The sequence below is a fragment of the Hesperophylax consimilis genome, chromosome 8, assembly GCF_061612785.1.
Source record: "Hesperophylax consimilis isolate HC1 chromosome 8, BYU_Hcon_1.0, whole genome shotgun sequence".
NCBI classification, from domain to species: Eukaryota; Metazoa; Arthropoda; class Insecta; order Trichoptera; family Limnephilidae; genus Hesperophylax; species Hesperophylax consimilis.
Genome location: NC_142843.1, coordinates 30,318,613 through 30,341,622, shown reverse-complemented (window position 1 = coordinate 30,341,622; position 23,010 = coordinate 30,318,613). Strand labels below are relative to the sequence as shown.

The 23,010-nt window shown below is 32.7% G+C and overlaps 1 protein-coding gene across 4 annotated transcripts in view; it reads right to left on the bottom strand.

Moving 5' to 3' along the window:
- Window positions 1-511: 511 nt before the first annotated feature.
- The window catches only part of cv-2 (crosveinless 2-secreting protein), a 206,171-nt gene continuing 183,672 nt past the window's right edge, over window positions 512-23,010 (bottom strand). For all 4 annotated transcript variants that reach the window (XM_089634115.1, XM_089634118.1, XM_089634116.1 and 1 more), the window contains 4 exons: window positions 7,676-7,888; window positions 6,598-6,842; window positions 4,338-5,498; window positions 512-3,940 (listed from right to left, as the gene is read on the bottom strand). In XM_089634115.1, the coding sequence (XP_089490241.1) occupies window positions 4,365-5,498; window positions 6,598-6,842; window positions 7,676-7,888 (1,592 nt within the window). In that variant the 3' untranslated portion in view covers window positions 512-3,940; window positions 4,338-4,364. The remainder of the gene's footprint in view (window positions 3,941-4,337; window positions 5,499-6,597; window positions 6,843-7,675; window positions 7,889-23,010) is intronic.

Sequence of the window (23,010 nt, the reverse complement as noted above, 5' to 3'; positions counted from 1 at the left end):
ACGTTGCATTTGTTCTAATTTACCTATTTTTAATATAGATATCACCTTTGACACATCTGCACATATTCAGGCTGCGCCACAGGAACGCGTGGCGGGGTACAGCTAGTTATTAATAATAATAATTGGATAACTTGTACAGAGCCGTTTTTGTGAAAAATCACATCAAGGGTGCTGTAATGTATGTAGTTTTCACATTGTTCAATATGGTTGTTTATCAACAAATCTTTTTCTCGGGAAATGTGCTCTTGAAAGTTGAGAGTTGCCTTCATGGAATAAGTATATCTTTATTTCTCACTGGATAGTAATAATAATAATAATTAGATAATTTGTATGTCACCGTTTTTGTGCCCGGTTAAGAACTTTATAAACCAGGGGTCCGGGAGCCAGAGTCAAGGAGCCTAACTTTCCACACATAAGTATAACTATAAAAAGAAGTCAAATTGTGATATTGAAAGGATTTAGTGCAATAAAACTATTTTGCAGGATCATTTGTTTATTCATAATATCCTGAATAAATTCGTTGATTTATTTTGTTTTGTGCATTAACAAACTTTGTAAATAGTGCCATAAATACAGCAATTCTGACAATCGATTAATATTTTAATGAGATTATGGACATTGCATGAATGTTACATGGCAGGAACAAATTCACTAAAAGAAGAGCTACTAGTAAAAGCTGAATTATCCATTTACATTGTAGACAAAAATATTTACAATGTCCCAAAGAACTTATAGCTACTTGGACTTGAAAGCTCGTCCAAATCTGAAGGAATGCGAATTAACCAAATCGGTTAACTTTCACATAATTTATTTATATTTATAATATTATCTTTTCATTGGGAGCGAACCGTGAAAAGGTCAAACATACTTGCAGTGGCGTGATTCATTTCTCAGTATGAATAAATTATCACAAAGCATCTGATAGTGCACATTTTTAAATTGAGAGATCCTTTATTTGTATTTTTTAAATAGAATAAATGTTACCATGATGAATGGTTATGATGGTTCTGCGTGATATACACTACAAAATTTTAAACCAACCTTCATTAACAATAACCGGTTTAACCATTTGTAACCAAATTAATAATCCCTTTCTAGCGTACTTTAAGGACAAAATTTTTTTAAAACAGAATGGTAAAAAAATATTTATTTTTAATGAATTATATTAAATCCTTTTGAAAACGACTTTAACTAGCTTTGTTAAGAGCGGGTCGTTTCACAAAAATTCAAATGTAACATTGTCGTCAAATGGTCATTCAGCGTCATTTTGTTTTTTGACAGTTGAAAGGACCCCGTTAAATTCCGATTCAGCTTCTGAACATATTACGATCAGCAGATGAGGACAATGTTTATGTTGTGAAGCTTGTCAGCTGAATACAATTTGACAAAAGCTGAAAGAATCAGCGCTAAAAGGGGACTTTCAAATGTAAAAACATAAAATGGCCCTGAACAGCTATTTGATGACTTTGTAACAAAGAATTTTTGCAAAACAACTGAACCTAGGAGTATAGATTGAAAGAAAGGATTACCTCCAATCCAGAATTTGCATGGCAACATTTGACTAAGGTCTTTGGCATTATATTTTGTTTTATATGCATTTTCACTTTGGCCACATTGAAATGAATGCAGAATGTTTGACCTCCCACAGTTGCTTAACACAACATTGAAAGCCTTATTTCTAATAGGTATGAGTAATAATACTAGACTACATGTCATATATGTAATATTATCGTTATTGAGATGAGTACCTAGTTACCTTAGTTCATCCTCAAACAAACCTTCAATACAGACTAAAACAGACATACATTAGTTGTTGCATTGATTTGCAATTCATTCAGAGAACTTACATCTTTTTTTGTTCTTCGATTCTTGATGTAAATTAAATTTAATACTTCTGAATGTATCAGATTAAGTAAAGTATTCATATTTGATTTATAAATATGTACCCGAATTAATTTCCATGCTTTTGGAATTTTAGCTATTATATTACAATAAGAACATTATTAAGTTCGATTTTTAAATAAACTCTAATATCTTCTTTAATATAATTTTTTTTTCCGTTTATTATTACTGTGTAGGTACTTTTTGTAACAATAATAAAGAATTAGATCAACAAGTAGGCACAAGCAAGTTTAAGCCTACATTCAAATTGTATTGTTCGTAGCTTTATTTCAATGAATTCTTTAATTCAAAGAAAGAATGAAAATTTAATACATTTTTCCAGTACCAAATAATAACACTGTAATCTCAAGGATTTTTTTCATCAAAGGAAGTATCTTGCTATAATAATTCATATTTTCCAACACCTTGCATAGGTACACCATTGCAATAAAATATTCATTTCCTTTATTCCATATTCTTTTTTTACACTTTGCACCTATGCCTACATAGAGAGATTTTACACTTTGCTATTATGTTCCTATACTTTCATATATTTCTTATTTTCCTGGTGATAACACAAACCACATAAATTTTATAAAAGCATTTAATTTGGAAGTGCTTATTTAGAATGTATATATTATGTGGGATGCAGTATTGATTTTATTATAAATGATAACATATATTTTTTTCATAATTTTGTTAAAACTCATGATATTCACTCAGTAGGAACTATGTAAATATTTTATAACTTCCTAAAATTGCTTTTATAAAATGCATTCTGTCTAAAATAAATATCTTGATTCTGTTCAACTGTCAGACAATATGATTGTTGTTTACATTTTCAAACATAATCTCTGTGTACTTCTCACACAATTTATAATAATATTGAATTAATGGAATGCCATTATATATTTAATATTATGCCAGGATAAGATAAAGCAGATTTAGAAAATTTAAGCATAAACCACAGCGGGATCATCAAGTTGAAGGATATTTAATTTCTGTTCTCGTTTAGTATATATTATATAATAGTACCTATGTTTTATATGTAGGTATATTTTTTATTCAATAAATATGTCCAAGGGGCAAACATTTATCGCGTCAATGAACTATTTCATTATATTCTAGGTATTACATAATTCAACTTCAAAATTCCACATTGAATGAGATCAATTAACAAAACTAGTTCTGTCAGATGTTTTATATATTTGCATCAAAGAACTTTTTAAATGATTATTTTAAATATACATTGTGAGAATGGTAGCATACACATTGTAACATAAGTTTTAATTTAAATATGTATCTTATTATGTCTATAAATATGCGCTAACCGTTAATATTTAAAGATGATTTCAAACAAATTGCTTTTGAATAAATCTAGGGCACCTAGAATAACAATAAAGATACAAAATAATTTAATAAATAGGATTCCAAGGTGAAAAATCATATATAAAAGAGTAAAAAAATCCAGATACCAATTTAAAAAATTGTCATGTCTTTACGTTGTTAGGTTTTAACAATACATAATTTTTCTAAAATATTATTATCCTAAATTATGTAACAGAAAAGTATTAAATTATTAAATTAACTAAATTGTACAAAATGACATAAAAATAATATATAAACAAACTTATCCCTAATGTCTCTTTAAAAAAATTATCACCAGTCAATTGTTTATCCGAGTTGAAAAGCCAACTCCCCTCCATGCCTTGGTTTATCCGCGTTGTAAAGCCAACTCCCCTCCATGCCTTGGTTTATCCGCGTTGTAAAGCCAATTCCCCTCCATGCCTTGGTTTATCCGCGTTGTAAAGCCAACTCCTCTCCATGCCTTGGTTTATCCGCGTTGTAAAGCCAATTCCCCTCCATGCCTTGGTTTATCCGCGTTGTAAAGCCAACTCCCCTCCATGCCTTGGTTTATCTGTGTTGTAAAGCCAACTTCCATCATGCCTTGGTCAAATTCAAATAAAATACTGTTGCTTCGTAATTACTTAATTATATTATTTAGAAGAGTTATCACTTCTCCTTAATCCTGTGAGAGATTCTATCCCGTGTGATAATACTGAAACAAAAATACAGGTTATTGTTAAAAAATGTCACAGTTAACAGGTTCTTAAATACCATACAACCCTAAAATATCTTTAGAAGAAAGATAATAAAATATTTAATCAATTAAATAAATTTCAACGTTGAAAGGGTACTTTATTAGAACTCTATGTAATCATTCAACAAAATATTGATATTTTGTAAATTTACACAAATTATTAAAATGCAACTAACTTTGAAAGATTGATGTCAATTTTTTTCATATTTTGATCATGCTAATAAAAATAAGTTTTTTTCCAGAATATAAGTACCTAATCAACAGCTTTAAATTAATACAAAAACATCTTCTTCATTCTCAGTGGTTAAGTTTTTGTGTAATATAAGAATAAGAATGAATACGGTCTGAAACATACCTTTATTTGCACATGATGCAAATTTGACTAGTGCAGTATGGGGGGAGGGGGTCGCGCTCTTCCAGGCGGGGGACGGGGAATGGACTCCAGCGGAGAGCTAAAGGGGTTGTGGGGGGGGCGCAGGGAGGTGCGGTGGCGCTGCCTGCGGGGCGGCCCCCGGCCCTGCGCGCCCGCGCCCGCCTTCACTCCCGCTTGCCCGCACCGCGTCTCCCTCTGCCAGTCCCCCGGGGAGCCCCCCAGCCGCTTGCACTCCCGCGCGTACGCACTGAATGCCTCGCAGTAACAGTTCGGCGTGGGACACTCGCACATATCCATTATACAGGCCTCGTAATAATTGTGAGGATTCAACTTGTGCCGACAGGACAAAAACGACTCTGACTTATTAAAGAATCTACACAGCCTGCTCGCTACTTTTTTCACTTTCTTGCTGCAAGGCTTTTCTCTTAACATGTTCTCCGACTTCCTGGAGCAGGCTTTCTTCCCGCCCACTCGCCAGGAGTTTCCAAACTTCCACACATCTTCTCTGTTCACTTCCTTCAGGATGACTCCGTTCCTCATCTTAAGATCATCCCTCACTATACTGTTGAAGTTTCCGCACAATCCGCATAGCTTATTTTTGTAAGACGTGGGTGCGGCAACTTCGAGGAATCCGGAACCGTCCCAGGTTAGTTTCACTCCAATTTCGGTGCTGACGTAAATACTGTCATCTTTTTTTTCAATGTGGGCGACATTTCCCGGTACATCGTGCGGGAGTTCGACTCTCGTTCCGTTAACTTTGACTCTTAGTTTTCTTCCAAGATTTATTTTGACATCTCCGATCTTCAGTGAGATAGTTTTTGTCCAGGATGAAAACTTTGTGTTTCTTCCGTCGTTAGTGGCTCTGATTGAAAATGAGTGATTGACGCAGTCAGAAGCCAGCTGATACTTGCAGGATCCTTGAAAGCTGTAGAACTTGCCGTCAAAGGTTTTGTAATGAGGATCTCCGAAGACAGTGCAGACGCCATCACTCTCAACGCAGCGATGGCAGCACTGTCCGGGTTGCCTCTCCCTCCGGAATCCAGAAGAGCAAGTCAGTGGAGGACACTTCTCCATGGCGCACGTTGGGTCTCCCCGATGGCACATGCAAGAAGTACATTCATCGAGGCGCCATGCTTTGCCATCCTGAAATTTTAAAAAAGACTTTATATTTTATATAATTATATACTGCCAAAATAATAACTAGTAAATATCATAAAAGAGACATGATTTTATCCTACAACAAATTAGAGAATGTTTCAAAGGAACACATTGGAAAATTTTCACTATATAATATGACTAAACTCTGAAACAAGTAACCAGAATTTATTAATGAAATATTTATTAACATATTGTGTAGGGAAACATGATAATAAGGCTTAAAAATACTAATTTCTGTTGAGTGTCTGTAACTGTGGTTCAATGAACTTTAGAACTTGGATTCGTTTGAATTTAAGTTTCATTTTCAAAACTCAAACTGGTTGAGTGAAAAAAATCAGACAAGCAATAAAGTACCTGCCTATTATAACAATATATTTTAAGGGAAAATTATTTTTAATATTTTTTTCAAAATTGGAATTATAATATACCATAATTTGTCAAGGGTAGAACTTTGTTATTCTAAGGCTCGGTATTTCAGCGTACTCAAGAATGTTATAAGTTGGATTCGGCTGTCAAGATTTCTTCCAGATAGCAACATGACAAACGTAAATATTTCTCAAGCTGAGTTTAAAAATAAAATGAAATACCGGCCCTAAGCAATTGATTTCAGATTGATTCTAACATATTGAACCCTTGGTGTGCCGATGCAAAATTTTCGCCGTGTGCCATCTGATTCTATTTTCGTCATAACTTACATGTTTTTTACAAAATTACCTTTTCTGTTATATTTCAAATTGAACTGTCTTATCTGAAAATGTGTAAAAATAGTATATAATCTACCATATAATGAAGTAACCGCAGAATAGCTTTTTATATTCAGAGAAATAATTTTTTAAACATATCTACTCTGTCGTTCAAGAGTGGTGGTTAATTAATTATTGCCAATGATAGTTTAAATGAATACACAAACATTCACCTCATAAGTATTGCCGCCCGTGGTGAAAGTGTTGTGCACCTCCTCCACGTGGGTACAGTGGGGACAGTTGTGTGTTTTAGGTGGATTTCTTCATCTTACTAAGCCTTTTTTTCTATTAATTTGCCAATGGTGGTCTCAATAAATAGACAAACAAGTACAAACACTCACCTCATATGTCTTCCCGCCCGTGGTACAAGTTGTGCGCACCTCCTCTACGGGGGGGCAATGGGGGCAGCACTCGCCTGGGGTAGTGCGCTGGTGCTGCGGGGCGCACTCCAGAACCGGGCAAGAGGTGCGGCTGCAGACCGTGGTGCCGTTGGCGCAGGAGCAGTGCGTGCAGCGGTCCAGCACGAACGCCTTGCCGTGCGAATGGTAATCCTTGCCCAGGATGCAAGGCTTGTTGGGGGTATGGTCTGGAAATTAGAAAATATATGTTAAACGTTAAAAAAATCAACATGCATATTTTTATTCAAGTACAACGGTCCTATGACAAAACACAACATTGAAGAAAGTGAAGAAAAATAATAAACTTAACCTATTCTGTTTTTAGTAAATACAAAAAATTATTGCAGATTAAAGACTAGTTTGTAAATCTATTTTATTTATTACCCTGTGTCCGAAACCATTATAATAATTTACATAAAAAATGTAATGATTATAACTACTTGGTCATTATGTTATAAATAGCACCATCTATGAAAAAAAAAAAATTGTTTAGCCGAGACGCAAGCCACAACATTTAAAGGACGCGTTCTTTGTGTTTTCCATCATACAACACAGATGGCAATAATGAATAATCTTAGTGGTGAAAATAAATCTTTCATATTTTTTTACATTTATTATTACAGTATTATCATAAAATAAATACCTAAACCATTGTTATCGTTTTCACGCTACCATTTTAATTTTAAACATATGAACGGTTCTCGTTAAATTAATAGCGATTCTCTTCCCGTTTCAGCTTTTGATCAAATTAGGAGAACCTTTGTCATGCTGTCGTGTGATGTACCTAATTCCTACACCACGTGTTGCATATATGTTGTACCTTGTATTTTGTACGTTTTTGTACCTATTACCTAAGTCAGATGCTGCATATATGTTGTACATTGTACGTTGTATGTTGTTGTATGTTGTGTGTTGTATGTTGTGTGTTTTACGTTGTGTGTTGTACGTTGTGTGTTGTATGTTGAATATCGTATGTTGTATATTGTGTATTATATGTTGTATGTCGTATGTTGTTACTGACCTGGAAACAGTAGCTTGGCAGGTCTCCCCTCCCCACAGATGGGGCAGCAGCGGCCGGGCACGGTCTTCTGCAGCGCGAGTGGACACGGCAGCACGGGGCAGGCACGCTTGGCGCACGTCAGCTTGCCCTTGGAGCAGTGGCAGTTCAGGCAGGGGTCCTCCCACAGGGTGGCGTCGCGCCCCTCGGACACCTTCTGACCGTTTATGTGGCAGCCTGGAAACAACAAATACATACTTATAAAATATATTTATGAATATAAATAGATAAGTACCCACAGTTGGAATTGGTTATAACGAACACGCTTGTTACGAAAACACGCAGAAACTAGAAAAAGGTTCAAATGTCTTTTATTAATAACCCGTTTTTCATACTCTAGCTGACGTTTTGCCGGCTTCGTAAAACAACCATGATAAAATAATAGTTTAGCTTAGGATTAGGTCAGTTTAGGTCAGCTTAGGTTAGATTTGATGAGAAAATGTTTTTATTTATTTATAATATAATATTATTTGTAACCCTCGAGGATTGAATTGTTTTGTTTTGTCTGAAATGAGAACGTAATTCTAAATTACCCTTGCTAGGTCTGAAAATTCAGCTTTCAATAGGTGTATACGAGTACATATAGGACAGAATTTTTTCGCTTAGAAATTAAGTATAGATACAAGAACAAAATACATAACTAAGACTCCTGTAAATAAAGCAGAAAATCAGTGAGCCCTTGTGTTGTGAAAATTGCAGTTTTTTTTCTATCTTAAATTGTAGGTCAACTCAACTTTTTTTCAACTGTCAACGTGAATTTCTATCATGAGCTATGAGCTTTAAAATATTCAATTAACGATCAAAGACAAGATGCAGTAGGTTTTATTAATTTATCAATATGATTATTATTGTTCAACACTTGGAAAAAAGGAATGTTGAAACTTGGTTCTTAAGCGAAGCCGGAACCTAACCTAACCTAACCACTAGCAATAAATAAAACAAGGTAACAAATTAAAATTAAAATAACACAACGCCATTTATCATTCTTGGGAAATGTATTATATCACTTCTCTTTTCAAATCACTTGTAAGACTGTCAAATACAGCGAAGGTTGTTTTGTATTTAATTCCTATGAGGATTTCCCAAACACTTTACTCATATTTAAAAAAATTTATTGCAGTATGGGAATTGACACTGCCATTTAACAAGTGAACATATTTAAAAAAGCGGTCTTACATATTTTATTAATTATATTCGGATTCTAACATTCCGCGACAGTTCTTACCGGAGCCAGTTTCCAAGTCCGTGTTTAGCACTGAACAGATGAACCGATAGAAATGTGAATTGGACGTATCCATGTGCCCAAAGTAAGATCAATTTTATTTTCTTTGGTGATATTGATTAAACATTTTGAATATCAGATTGTTTGGGATTTCACTTTTATTTTAAAAAATATTGATGGAATTATAGACAGCCCTGATTTATTGAGTCTAATCACCTTCAATCTACCAACTAGAACGCCTCGATCGATTTTTTTTTTAATTTCAACAATTATATTGAGTTATTTAGTTACTCGCTTGTACCTAGATTGCATGCAGTTGCAGAAATTTTACAGAAAGTGTTCAACTTCATAGAATATAGTACAAAAAAATATTATTATATATAATAAACAAAAAAAACTGATTTTATTTTATCTGACATTTTCACATATTGTATAATCTAAAACCGAGTTAACAACCACTATGTAAATTGCCATCTCAACACAGGCGTTACACACCTAGTGAGACGGGCAATACGTCACTATTGTAACTAAATGTAATATTAAAATAAATAAATAAATAGTTACAAGAAGGCTATAATAACATATCTCAGTAATAATTGCAATTAAGGTTAGCATAATACTTTTCTTCTGCATAGGTTTTATTTAATTTTAAAGGAAAATTTTACTTTCGATTACTGTTTCACTGAATTATTGTGTACATGTTTATAAAATCCCACATGGGCGTATAATTTATATAAAAAAAAAAAATATATCTATTTATTTTAAAAGAGTTCCTTGGCGGGTTGTGATGTATATGCAAATCTACAGTTTTCATCTTCAGTTTCAATCTTAACCTTCAAAACAAGATGAAGGTCACTGTCTTCATCTGATTCTAAAAACTCTGTACAGGAACTTTAGCTAGTTTCCTGTACTAAAAAAATAATGTGAAGACCACACAACAGTCCCAAATGTTTGAAGACAATAAGGTTATGTTACCCCTAATTGGGGTATATTGTGTTGCTGAAGGGAAGGAGATGGGGAAAGGGAAGGTTGAGTTGAAGAACTTGAGTTTTCAGATCTGGTCACCAAACATAGTTAAAGCCATTTCAAGCAACGTTTTGATACTGAATGCTGATTTTCCCCAGTGCACGGAGAAAACTTACTGATATAAAATATATATTTTAGTGCTTTCAGAATACGTTGGAACACGTGTTCATGCATCTGTATTTCCCCTGTTAATATATTATGAAGAAATTTGAAAATATAATGATATTTATGAACACGCGTTCCGACGTCGCAATAATACATGATCTACTTGAAACCTATAAATTCATATGTTAAGGGCCTGCAGTCCCGTTTTTAACAGGATCACGAATAATTTGAAGAGATCCCTAATAAATTATATATATATATTTTATATCACTAAGTTTTCTCTGTGTACTAACTAGACTTGAACAGATAATTATTTTCACTTCCCAGTCTGGGGCCTAGGAGTCGAAAATACTTGTCTTAACTGTTGACTTCAGTTTGCTTTCAAATCGGTGTGGATCACACTTCTTGGTAGAATCTGTCCAGTGGCCAATGTGTTCACTGGTAGGAATGTGACATAAATTACCATAGACATAAAAATTTCGAAAAAACAAAGCCGTAATAATAATGGTGGCAAACACTTATGCAGATATTCCTTAAAAATAATTAAGCAATAGAAATGGTCATTTAGACTGACATTTATCATATTTCACTGACGTTTGTTCGTTTTCATTATTTATGTGAAAAATGGGCATCTTGCGTGCATTCTGAATAAGCTAAAAAAACACATCAAAAAATTACACAGCTACGCGTTTTTACATCAGGTGGATCAAAAAGTTATAAAATTATTTATGTAAGTACATGACAAGTATTTGAAAAATATATAAAAGTATTTATGAAAAAACATGAAAAATATTTGAAAAACATATAAAACATGTGAAAAAAAACCTTTTTGTTATGTACAACGGAATTATTTTCACGTAGGTACATTATTTCGTTTTAACTGTCATCGCCCAAAAGTAAACGCTTATCAGTTTGCTAACGCAAGAAATACTACAAATGATTAACTACTGTAAATTCTATATAGGTAGTTTCGAAAATGTACAAAGTTTCCACAGAAAATATGTCTTTGACTGTAAGATTTTAAGTTCTATATAAAATACCTACTGGAATTTTGTGTAAAATGTTAGAAATCGCCTTCTCTACACATTTTCTAACTGATCTGAATTATAAACATTTTGGAACATTTTTCATAGAATTTAAAAATTGACTGTTTGAGAATTTTCGTCAGTGGAAACGTTACACATTTTTCTAACTACTTAATAATAATAATAACATAGCATATATATAGCGTAGTTTAGTGTCATTCCTCTTCAAGTGTGCTTTACTATTACAAACTTAAACACTGTAATTTAGTATTAGTGGTCATGTTCTTAAAATTATTCCAACAGTGTGCCTTACCCAATACAGATCTAATAATATAACACTTAATATACCCGTTTAGAATTTTGTAGATAAATCATACGTTATAGAATAAAAATTAACATTATAGAATTGCTGGAGTTATAAAACCAAAAAGTGACGTTTAGGTCTACTTTTTCATTAGGATCCATGACTTTTATGGGTTACTTGAAAATTATGATTGACATTTTAAAAATGACAGTGAATTTGATTTGAGAACAGGTTGTTTTCACAAAATTACAGACTGATAGTTAATGATATTCAAAGAAACTGCTATAATTATCACAAGTTTAATTATATTATTTTTTATATAAATGAACCGTGTGATATGTAATTGATTAAAGCTGAATTTAAAACAATACAACTAGATTTCAGTTACCTACGTAATTTGACATCTCGACCGCTTGGAATAACAAGTTTCCATCTCCCTTGAGCCAATTATCGCATTACAGTGCTTGTCATATGGAACTTTCTTTTTCCAAGGGATCAATCTGTAGATAACTGGGGCTTAATTAATAAAACTCGCTCAAATTTCCTAAGTCGGAAAGAATTTAAAATGTTTAAATTGCAGCGGTTTTCAAAGTCCGACTAAAAAGTTTAAAAAAAATTAATTAATCATATTGCAAGTTGCTCATTTTGAATACCAAGTTGTGAGATGTCAAATAAATGGAGTTATGCTAATCCAAACGTCACACTCCGATAGATTTGAAATGTCAAGCAGTAAACCCAATGACATGTCCCATAACTTGCAACCGTGTTATGAGCATCGGAAGAATGTCGCCAATGTGTTTACCTATTATTCTTAATTCCACACTTTAGTCCGAAAACATGATAGTGTCATGGATCCTGATGGCACACATTTAGATTGCAATTATTATAGTTCAATTTACTAAGTGCCCTGTTATCCCTGAGGCTTGTGTTTCCGATGCTAGGATTATTCCGATCACGACTATTACGATCATGAATATTGCGCACAGATTACTCCGGATACGGATTATTGCGAACATTAGAAAACTCATTCATTAATTAAATTGTTCATTTTGTTATGCACGGGGGCTAAAATAAAAAGCTTAAAGAAATAGTGCACTCATCAAAATGGTATTTAAATGGATTGGGTATGTAGAGTAGGTTACATATTTTAGGTAAGGTTAGGTAAGGTTGGGTTCGGTAAAGAAAAATTATTTAGGTATAGCCGACCGCCATGTAATTTTTAAATAATTATCTTTATTCATATAAATGTTTTTGTACAAAATTTCAATTTCAAAAAACATGATTTTCTACCATCAATCTAGACACATGCCCGTATGATTGTGAGTTTAAAATGCAGAACCATCCGTGAATTCACAAAATTTAATGTATAAAAAGACAACTTCTACTATTTAAGTAACTTCACAGTTATTGTTAGATATATTTATTTACAATTATGACAAAAAAAATATACACCTTAAAAAAAAATATTATTTGAAAATTGTAAATAGTTTTGTGCGGAATGATCTGTGCTCGTTTTCATTTGCCCAATAATATGCAATCTTTATCTTTATTCGAAGTTTTACATATTTAGAATCATCTTGTGCGGAAAAATCTGTCGCGCTATATTTTTGGTCGGAATATTCACTGAATCATTTCTTCCAATCCGCGATACCTTTTAGGATTTTTGTGATGTAACACTTTAAAATAATATCTTATCTTTCACTGAGCTTGATTTATCTGTTTTGAGTTTTACGTATCAGAGTTGTTTAGCATTATTTATTGGTTTGCTAATAAATTTACATAGAGAACAGAACAGCCACAATTATTGTTCGTGTCTCTGTTGAATAATCACTTAATCAAATAATACCCCTCGCTATTCGCTATATGACTTGGAATTCACATTGAGGATTCTGCAACTGCAACAAACACGTCCATTTGGTGCCGCATTACTTAATTTCTAATATTTATATTACGGATGAAGTATGCATTGAAACACTTTCTCTGGTCGTGCAAATTCACTTTTGCCTATTACTTCCGGACACCCTGTACATCATTTACAAAGAAGACAATTCTAATAAATCTAAGCGAATCATTAAAACAGAACAACACAGAAAAATTTAAAAAAAAACTGTCGCAACTGGGTTAAAAATACGGGAAAAATTAGTGAAGACAATATTGTAAATTTTGAATTTGAAATATGAGATCGACAAAAATTACATTAAAAAAATTAGGTCACAATGGCCGAGTGGATTGAGGCATAATCCTGGTATGACTAATGAGGGATTCTGGGTTTAAAAGGAGTTTATAAGGTTTTGAACATGGTTTTATGTCAATTTGTATAAAATAGTATACTGTAAAAACATTCAATTTTATAAACAGGGTGTACGGGAGTAAAGTGCACAAACTTCGAAAGGTGATTCTACATGATAGTAAATACAAGTAGAAGAAAGAAAAATAGCTTTTTCATAAATTTATTCACTTTAAGGTAGTTCTCCGGTACAAAATTTGAATTGTTTGCATGGGGAAAATAATATTCCCTGTGAAAAAACTATTTTTGTGTGGGAAAAAACAACGGAATTTCGAAAAAAGTTTTTTTTAATCTTTTTTACTTCTACCATCATGTTTATCACCTGCCGAAGTTTTTACACTTGACCCTGAAAACCCGTTTATAAAATTGAATGTTTTTATAATATACTATTTTACACAAATTTTCATGAAACCCTGTTCAAAACCTAATTAACTCCAAGTAATTATAAAATTGCAATTACCAACTCATCGAGCAATACCATAGAATAATATTATGTGCAATTATTCATGGGTAATATTGATTAATGGGTGTGAAATTGTTAGCAATATGACATATTATTATTTTATTCATATTAAATAAACACTGATATAATATTTATGTAAACATATTAACAATCTAGCAGGACGTGTAAAACTTGAAACATAATATGCAATAATTTACCTTATATTGCCAAGACAGATCATAACATGGAATTCATCATTCGCTCTATTATATATGTTTTTAATAATGTGTTTGTATAAACTTTTATTTTAACATAATATAAACAATAATAATAATATATTTGGGTTCTGGTAAATTAAGAAATGTATTATTTTAATATCCTAACATACACTGAGCAATTTTTATTTGATATCTTAAATAGTTTAAGATGAAACATTATGAAGCAATGCAAAATAGTGTGTTTTTGTTTGAAAAATTGATTGCTTATAAATTATAAATGCTTTAATTAAATTCTGCGGCTAAAACACATCTTGGCCTCTGAAATAATCGAGCATTTTTTTGGTAAGACTTTCATAAACCCAGAAACCAATAAAGTATTAGTTCTATAAAAACTGCTTTAAAGTTCAAAATCTCCTATTTAGAAAAAAATTTAGATTTCTTTAGAAAAAAATTGTAAAATATTTAAATATATGTATGTGCCCGAACTTCGCAAAATAAAATAAAACAAACTTTTTGGCGATATTTTTTTCCTCGCATCAATTAATACAGGCGGCTGGTGTTTCGCGGGAATTTAAACCTTATCGCCATTCACGTAAGGAGTGTTATTGTTTACGGCCCGATCCCAAATAGTTTCGATAATTATTTGTGTTTAATTAATAAATCAGTTAGTTTGAACTAACCATCAATTGATTAAATAAAAATTAATCAAAAAAGGAAACCTGCAAAGATTTTCTAAATAACGCTGTCATTGGCTTTACATTATCTTTGAATCTCTACATTAGAATTGGTCGTATTTTTTTTACAACACAATACAATGTTCATAATATTTTGAAAATTTTCGGGATATCGTATCTTTAATATTATTGTAAAAGACATTCTGCGGATGGCTCCAATATAACCCCCCTCAATTAAAAAAAAAATTAATATTAGGTTTTTTTTATTTTATATAGTATTATTATTATTAAATTCTTAAGAATGGTTTATTTATGAAAAATTTCAGTAGTTTAATTTTTATTAAACATGACAACTGTTTTACCTGTGAAGGAATTACCAAACTGTGATGAAGCCACTTACAAACGATATTTTTTATATTATTTCTACATAGGTGCTATAATTAAATTTTATTACCAATTGCTTTTATTTTTACTGTACCCTGTGAAATTCTCCCCACAATTTAACGACAGAACTATTTTATTTATCACTAGCTGACGTGTACCCGTCGTTTCTGGGGGTTACCCTCAAGAGATAGACATATAACATCGCGCACATTTATTTAGATTCCTTAATACATTATTTTATAAGGTTTAGCAAGGTAAGCCGAAAACATTTTTTGACGGCTTGATTACAAATTCTGTCTCGACACAGGTGTACCCTAGTGAGACAGATGTCAAAATTTTTTTGTAAAAAAACTTCATATTGATAAATAATAAAAAAAATTAATGGTGTTGTATTGCTCTGATGACGGACACTGCAATGCTGTCCGAAACGTTGGCTAAAGAAGGAGAAAGAAGCGCAGTGCGGCTTATTAAAACTTAAACAACAATGTATTGTGAAGTACCTTCACTGAATATTTAATAATTTTATCTTCGGACTAGTCTATTATTAATCCGAGTAATTTCGAGTTTATTCCGCGGTTAGGTTTCCCGGGACCCTCGGAATCATCTTGCCCCCCACGTAGCGGTCTGGCCGCGGGCATATCCCATGCCCTGTTCCCAGCTTCCCTTGTTAGGACAACGAGCGGCTAATAAGACACTATCACGAACGAACAAGGCACTAACCGAATATTTCGGCCGCTTTTAATGGACGAGGAATTAATTTTATTTAGTGTTTATAAAATAAATAATGTGTTTTATGTTGGTATGGTGAATGGAGACCTATCATCCTGAACACATCTATTGTCCTACGTGGTTTAATACAAAGAAATGTTTCAATAACATGTTATCTTATCTACACTACGCAAAAATCATGTAGAAGGTTTCAAATACCTACTTTTTTTAATGTATTTTATTTTGTTGGATAGGTTTATATTTACCGAAAAGAAAACTTCATTCAATCCCACCTTTTTCAACTTCGATCATTATAAATATAGCAACGATCACGTGTATTTTGGTTGAAGAGGATTTATAACCTTTGTTTCAAATTTGCCATTCTTCGTCAACATTTCGTCGCTGCTTAGCATGAAGTTATTATCAATTAGCGCACCACAATATTTGTTTATAAATGCGTGTCTACACAAGCCTAATAATGTATCAATTCACATCTTATTCCTAGTGCAAAACTTTAATTTATATACTTCCACAAACCAGGTTCTTACTTTCTACCGATGTAGATACAATTCTGTAAATAGTATAAAGTAAAGCCGCTATCCGCGTCTGTCTCTCGGTTTGTACGTTTAGTTCTTCTAAACTATGCAACTAATATTGATTGGGTTTTTACTATCATTTAGACTATTTAGAGTATTTCTTCCGAAAGGTTTATATGGGTATGGTCCGACACTCTGTAGGGAACCCGCTTGCACAGCGCGGGTGTAAACTGTGCACCCTAATGTTTAAGTTTAGACTATTTGGTATTTTTTAAAATGATAAACTAATGTTTATAAAACAAGGTTTTATGCACAGCATAAAGGATAACAAATAATTATTGCTCGTAATTAGGTTTTAGTTTTGTGTGAAAGCACTATGAAACAATACATGATTATGTATTGACTCGACTACCATAATACGGACATGTGTCTAGTGTGGTAGTCGAAAAGCATGTAAAAAACCTGTATCCTAATATATTTTTATGAATAAAGAAATTAAAAAAAAAAAAAAAAAAAAAAAAACTTCAATGGAAAAATCCAGAGATATAAATAAATCCAGAATACATGCAAATTATATTTATAGAAAGTAGAGAAAAGTCAATGTTCTGTAATCAAATCGTAAAAAAATATTTTCGGGCGCTTCCATTGCTAACGCAGCCTAAACCTTATGAGATACCTACGTCAAACGGAATTTTATAACTTAAAAGGGCCTACAGAAAATTCAGCAAAGGTATATTTCTATCTTCTAAGGGTAACGCCCAGCAACACCGGGTACACATCAATTAGTTATTGAATAAACCTAAATATTTAATTTGTTTCCTACAAGTTACGCCGTCATCTGAAATAGGCATATCTAAAATATTTTCGGTGCACGCTGTGAACGTAACATTAGACTATCTAAACGGTCAGTGGCAGGTCGAGGAATTCGGCCGACGAAACAAAGAAATTATAAAATAAAAGAAGAATTAAAAGAGAAAAAAGAGCAGGGTTGCGAAATGAATGGGCGAGTTGCTCGGTCAGCACAGGGCCAGATGGGGGGCCCTGCGGCACACCTGTGGGAAAAGGAATTTCAAGAAATCTCCGACATCAATTACTCGTGGACCTCAAACTTTCCATCTAATTAATTAATAATTTGCAAATATGAAACTGTATGAATCGTACGTGCACAATCCTATAATTTGAAATAAGCTATGTAATTTATTGGGGACATTAATTATAACACAATTTGCCAATAATTTATAGCAAGTCTTCAAGAAGAAAATTTTCGTAAATACTGAAGTAGAAAAGGTAGCTCAGAAGTTAAGGCTATGGTGCTGGATCCACATTCATTCAATGGTACAAATTTTATTTTTTAGTATTGTGCAAAATCATATCTTGAGCTAATTAATAACGTTTGATAGTTGGTCTTACTAATCTGAAACTAAACCTGACATACGTTCATATTTATGTGAAAACCAATTTCGTTTAATTATATTTGTTAAGAGTTTAAAATCTATTTATTTTTGGTTATTTTTCAACATTGTAGAGCGCTTTTGCGTTAATATATAATTATCATAAACTGGCGCTGCTAACATTGGCAAAGTATTGCGTGGGTCCAGATTTTTTCTACTTTTGAACGAAATACCAGTTCATTAAAAGCATATAAAATATCATATTTATGGCACCAGCCGGCAACCAAATTTAGATTCAAGTCCCTATTATACGTATTCGAGATATTACACGTCATATATTATAAATATGTATTAACAAACCCGCGAGAAATGTAAGCCATAAATTGAGGAATAATGTACTTTAAAGTTTGAGTAATATTTCAGCTCAAGGGTATAAACAATTAATTTAATGCAGTCATGTTTATTGTTCTGGCATTTGATTCCTTAAACAAGATCATAAATTTATATCGCCTAGATAAGTTAAATGACTGAACGAATTTGTATCGGTATTAATTAATATTATTTTCGTTTAGGCTGGCTTACACATAAAGCGTTTACCGTCATTTGTTTGAGCATAACTAATTTTATTAATTGCATTATATCTTTCGCGCTCATAATTAATTGAAACCATTATTTTTTAATTTGCTAATGTATCATCAGAGAGCTTTGTGTGAATCAGCCCGCCATTTTGGCAGGCTTGTCTCATTCGTTTCAGAGATCTGGAAGAAACAGGCTTTTCTTATAAAACCAAGTAATAATTTACCGATAAAGTAACCGGAAAATATATAAAGTAAAGATGCATATTTTTGTAAAATTATCAAATGTAATACTCAGCTATCTATAATTAAATCAGTCAAAGTTGTTAAATTAAACCCGTCGAACAAAATAATTCTTTTTAGATTCGAAAATAATGAAGATTTCGTGTACATTCCGGCAAAGTATCAATTTATTAATTTTTTCGGAATAACTTTATTGAGTAAAACCTCAAATTGTAATATTTAAATATTGAAGACAATATTAGTGATTTTTAAACGAAAATCTGAAACAGAAAAATCAGAAAAGGAAACGGTCACATCTGGGACTCTTGCGATCATACATAAAGATAGTTGCCAATAAAAAAATGTGCGGTGAAAAAATGAAGACAATGTTGGTAGTTCTTATTCGAAGTATGATACAGTTAAAAGTGACCGAGTAGGATAGGGTCCCATTAGCGCAGTTGGTAGAGCATTGTCCCGGAAAGACAAGGGTCCTGGGTTCGTGTCCCAGATGTGACCGTTTCCTTTTCTGATTTTTCTGTTTCAGATTTTCGTTTAAAAATCACTAATATTGTCTTCAATATTTAAATATCAATTTATTGTTTATAGATTCCAAAACAATGAAGATACTATTCAAGTTCTGTTATTTTTCAAGTATTATGAAACAACTGAGCATGGCGAGATAATAACAGAATTTGAAAAGAACTTTCAGAAAACTTGAATTTAAACTATGCTACTTGATGAAATGTTCAAATTCTGTGAAACAACCCGTCCTAAGTTCTGCAATTTCGGGGTGGTTAATTAAAACAAGAATTGAACTCTCTCCTGAACTTTTATGATATTCCTGCTTTTAGTATTTTTAGATATTGAACTAAATTTTATAAACTGAAAATAAAAACTAACAGTGCAATCAACTGCAAACATCTAACCTTCGTTGATCTCCTAAAATATCCCATAGAAAATTAATACTTTATTTTACAGGTTTATTTAACGATGAAAGTTTGTGTTTCCTCGGCAGGCTCGGGGATTTAGTTCGCGGTCTGGGCTTTTCTTCGTTTTTTTTTATGTTTTGATGTATCTTAATTATGATGAAGGCGGGCTCCTTTAGTCCGGCGGGTATTTTTTATTGATGGAAATTTATAGTTCGGCCGCAGCCAAAGAGGGCGGGCGGTCCGGGAAAAAAAAGCCTTATTTACTCAACTACGGAATCAATGGTGGCCAGGCTTTTAGGGACTAAGGGAACTATATTTAATTTAAACCACTTTTTTTTACTTTATTTTTGTTATAAACGAATTACAAACATTGCCGATTATATTTGAAGTGTCTCCTTCTTCCATCATTATAATAATCTGGAAAATGTTGTCTGTGTAATGATAGAGGACATAGCTAGAAGATGAATTGAACTAACAGTGCACTATTCCACTCATCTACTAACGAGCATACGAGTTAATGCAGAAGTTCTGAAATAAGGTTGGAGAAATCACCTAATTTTTTTGCGATCTTAAATAAAATGGGGAGAAATTGTTCAACACGCACTATTTTTGGACTACTGACAACATTTGCACTATGATACACTTAAAAATGCGACAACAATTCATTTCATTCATGTATTCATCAATTGCAGAAAAGAAGCAGTAAAACTCTCGACTATTGAGCTCCGTCGTTATGAAGTTTGCTTTGCTTTTACGTTTAGAAATCTACATCAACTCGATTGATTTGAGCTCAAATTATATGTAAATCGAAGAGAAGTTTGATACTTAAAGTTTGTGTGTGAGCCAAACCACTGCACCAAAGAAAAATATTTCGCATAAGGAAATTGGAAGGAACTCACCCTGGGTGACTGGTAACCATTCCGTGCTGGGTTATTTCAGACTTGGTTTTTCATTGAAATCGGAGCGAAAAGGGGATTATTAGTTCACTTGTGTAATAACACAACAATGTTAGGGTCTCGAATCTGATGAACATCATACCGAGGGTCGCGGTAGTTTTATTATTTGAGTTCATCCCTAGTTTGATTTTACGGAAATCGGCCGACTGCCGTGCGCGCGAGTAGCGAAACATATTCAGGATACAAGGTATTTTGAGATTACGGAAATTACAACAATATTGCCTCCAAGTACAGCAGTTTTTTATGTTTCTGTTTATTTTTTAATTTTTTCAAATATTCTGTTTAATTATACACACTTATACACTAAGGGCGGGTTGTTTCGGAGAATTTGTTCAAAATCTGTGACAGTCCTACTCAAGTTATGTTAATATATCACTATACGCTAGTTGCTTTATAGAACTGAAATAATAACAGAACTTGAAAAAAATATTTCACAGAACTTGAAAATTAACTTTAAAATTTGAAGAATTATTCAAATTCTCCGAAACAACCCGAACAATAATCCAAACTTAAATATTTTATCATTAACAACAACTATTCATTATCCATGCCTTGTGGTTACCCTAAACAGCCAGGGAAGACCTCCCACCCAAAACGGGAGGCCTGAATCACAAAACCCTACCCAAAACGCTTTCATATCTATTTATGAAGCATCATCATAGGAGTGCGTGGACATAGAATACTGTTCTGTTTTTAATGTCTGCCTTCAGATGGTTATTCACTGAACGAGATGGTAATTTGAGAAGCATCCACTATGGAAATTGATTTGTAAGAAAAACAAAATCAATTTTCTAATGGGTTATGAAGTCATTTGTTTCGAGAAAGTTTGAATTGTGTTATTAAATAATAATATCTAGCAGAATGATAAATCTCTAAACTTTAAAGCTATCAGATACGTCCTGGATAAAGAAAAAATATGGCTGGAGTTATTTATTAGAGTAGATGATAAGTCTTTTCCGTTGTTTTTTTTTTTACTTTTATAACTTTAACCATTGATTCTGAATGACCTACTTATTTAACAAATAAGCTAGTAAGTGAAATTGAACTAATACCAAAATAGAGAAAAAAACCCTTGATACCATAAAAGGAATTTTGGCTTCATTTTGATTATTCAATGCCAAATTTGAAGGTGATCCAAAATTGTTTTGTGATATCGCGCGGGGGTTCGATTTGACCGGAGACAATGTTGTTATGGTATGCTAAGTCTATATTTTTTTATTGAATATGGTGCTATTGAAAATAGTCTTGAATTATAGAGTGCCTCATGATGGTGACATGATCAAGTAAAACCGACAGTAGAAAAGTATTTGCTAAGAAAGTTGTAGATCGTTCTCGTCTCTGTCTAATGACGTAATAGTTAGTCAATAAGTTAGTCAACTGTTTCAAAATGAAAATATATATTTAAAAATTGTTATGTGTGTAATAAGAAATACTAAATTAAATTGTATACAAATTAAACAAATACTAGAAATACACAGGCACAAACGAGTTAATGCAGTTTTTACCTGCATATTTTACCTTGAAATGCACAAGTATACGTACCATACAATTAAATCCATTATTTATATTTATTGTGGCGGTAAACTCCTTGCAAAATAATGTATCACATACCGATTCGTAGAAGTGTTTAAAAACAGCGTTACTTATCATGACCATAAGGAAATACTAATATAAATACTGTTAATAAATTCGAAATTCAGGCTTTGAAATGACAGCAATTTCGATACAGGCCTTATACACAGGGAGTGTCGGCACACAAAAAAAATTATCCAGCGGTTCTTGAACATATTTGGAGCGAAAAATTAAAATTTCATGTTGCTATCCGATGACATAATCTTTAAATTTAAAACAAAAAAATATTTTCCATCACACAACGTCACTGGGTAGGAACAACTGAGCGCATCAAGTGATACGCACGCCGTCTTATTCCAGCAGCGATGTACAGACGAGGCAGAGCGCGTATCACGTGATCCACTGGGGAATGTGACCAGTGGCGAAGTGTGGCAGAAAAATATATTTTTTAATTGATAGAAAATTTCATCGGATATAAAATTGAAATCTTCATTCGTCAGCGCCCTTGAGGTGATTTCTCACGAAAACGGCGCTATATAAATTAGCCAAATATTATTTTTACTACAAATATCCATTCTTTATCCCTCCAGGTCTGGAATCGCCGGTTAAAATCTTTTGGGTACCTACTTGCTGACATACCCTGCATTTTGAGGCAGGTGATATCTTAATTAATTTAATTTGTTATAGTTGTTTTAGATATACTGTACCTTGTTCTAAATCGAA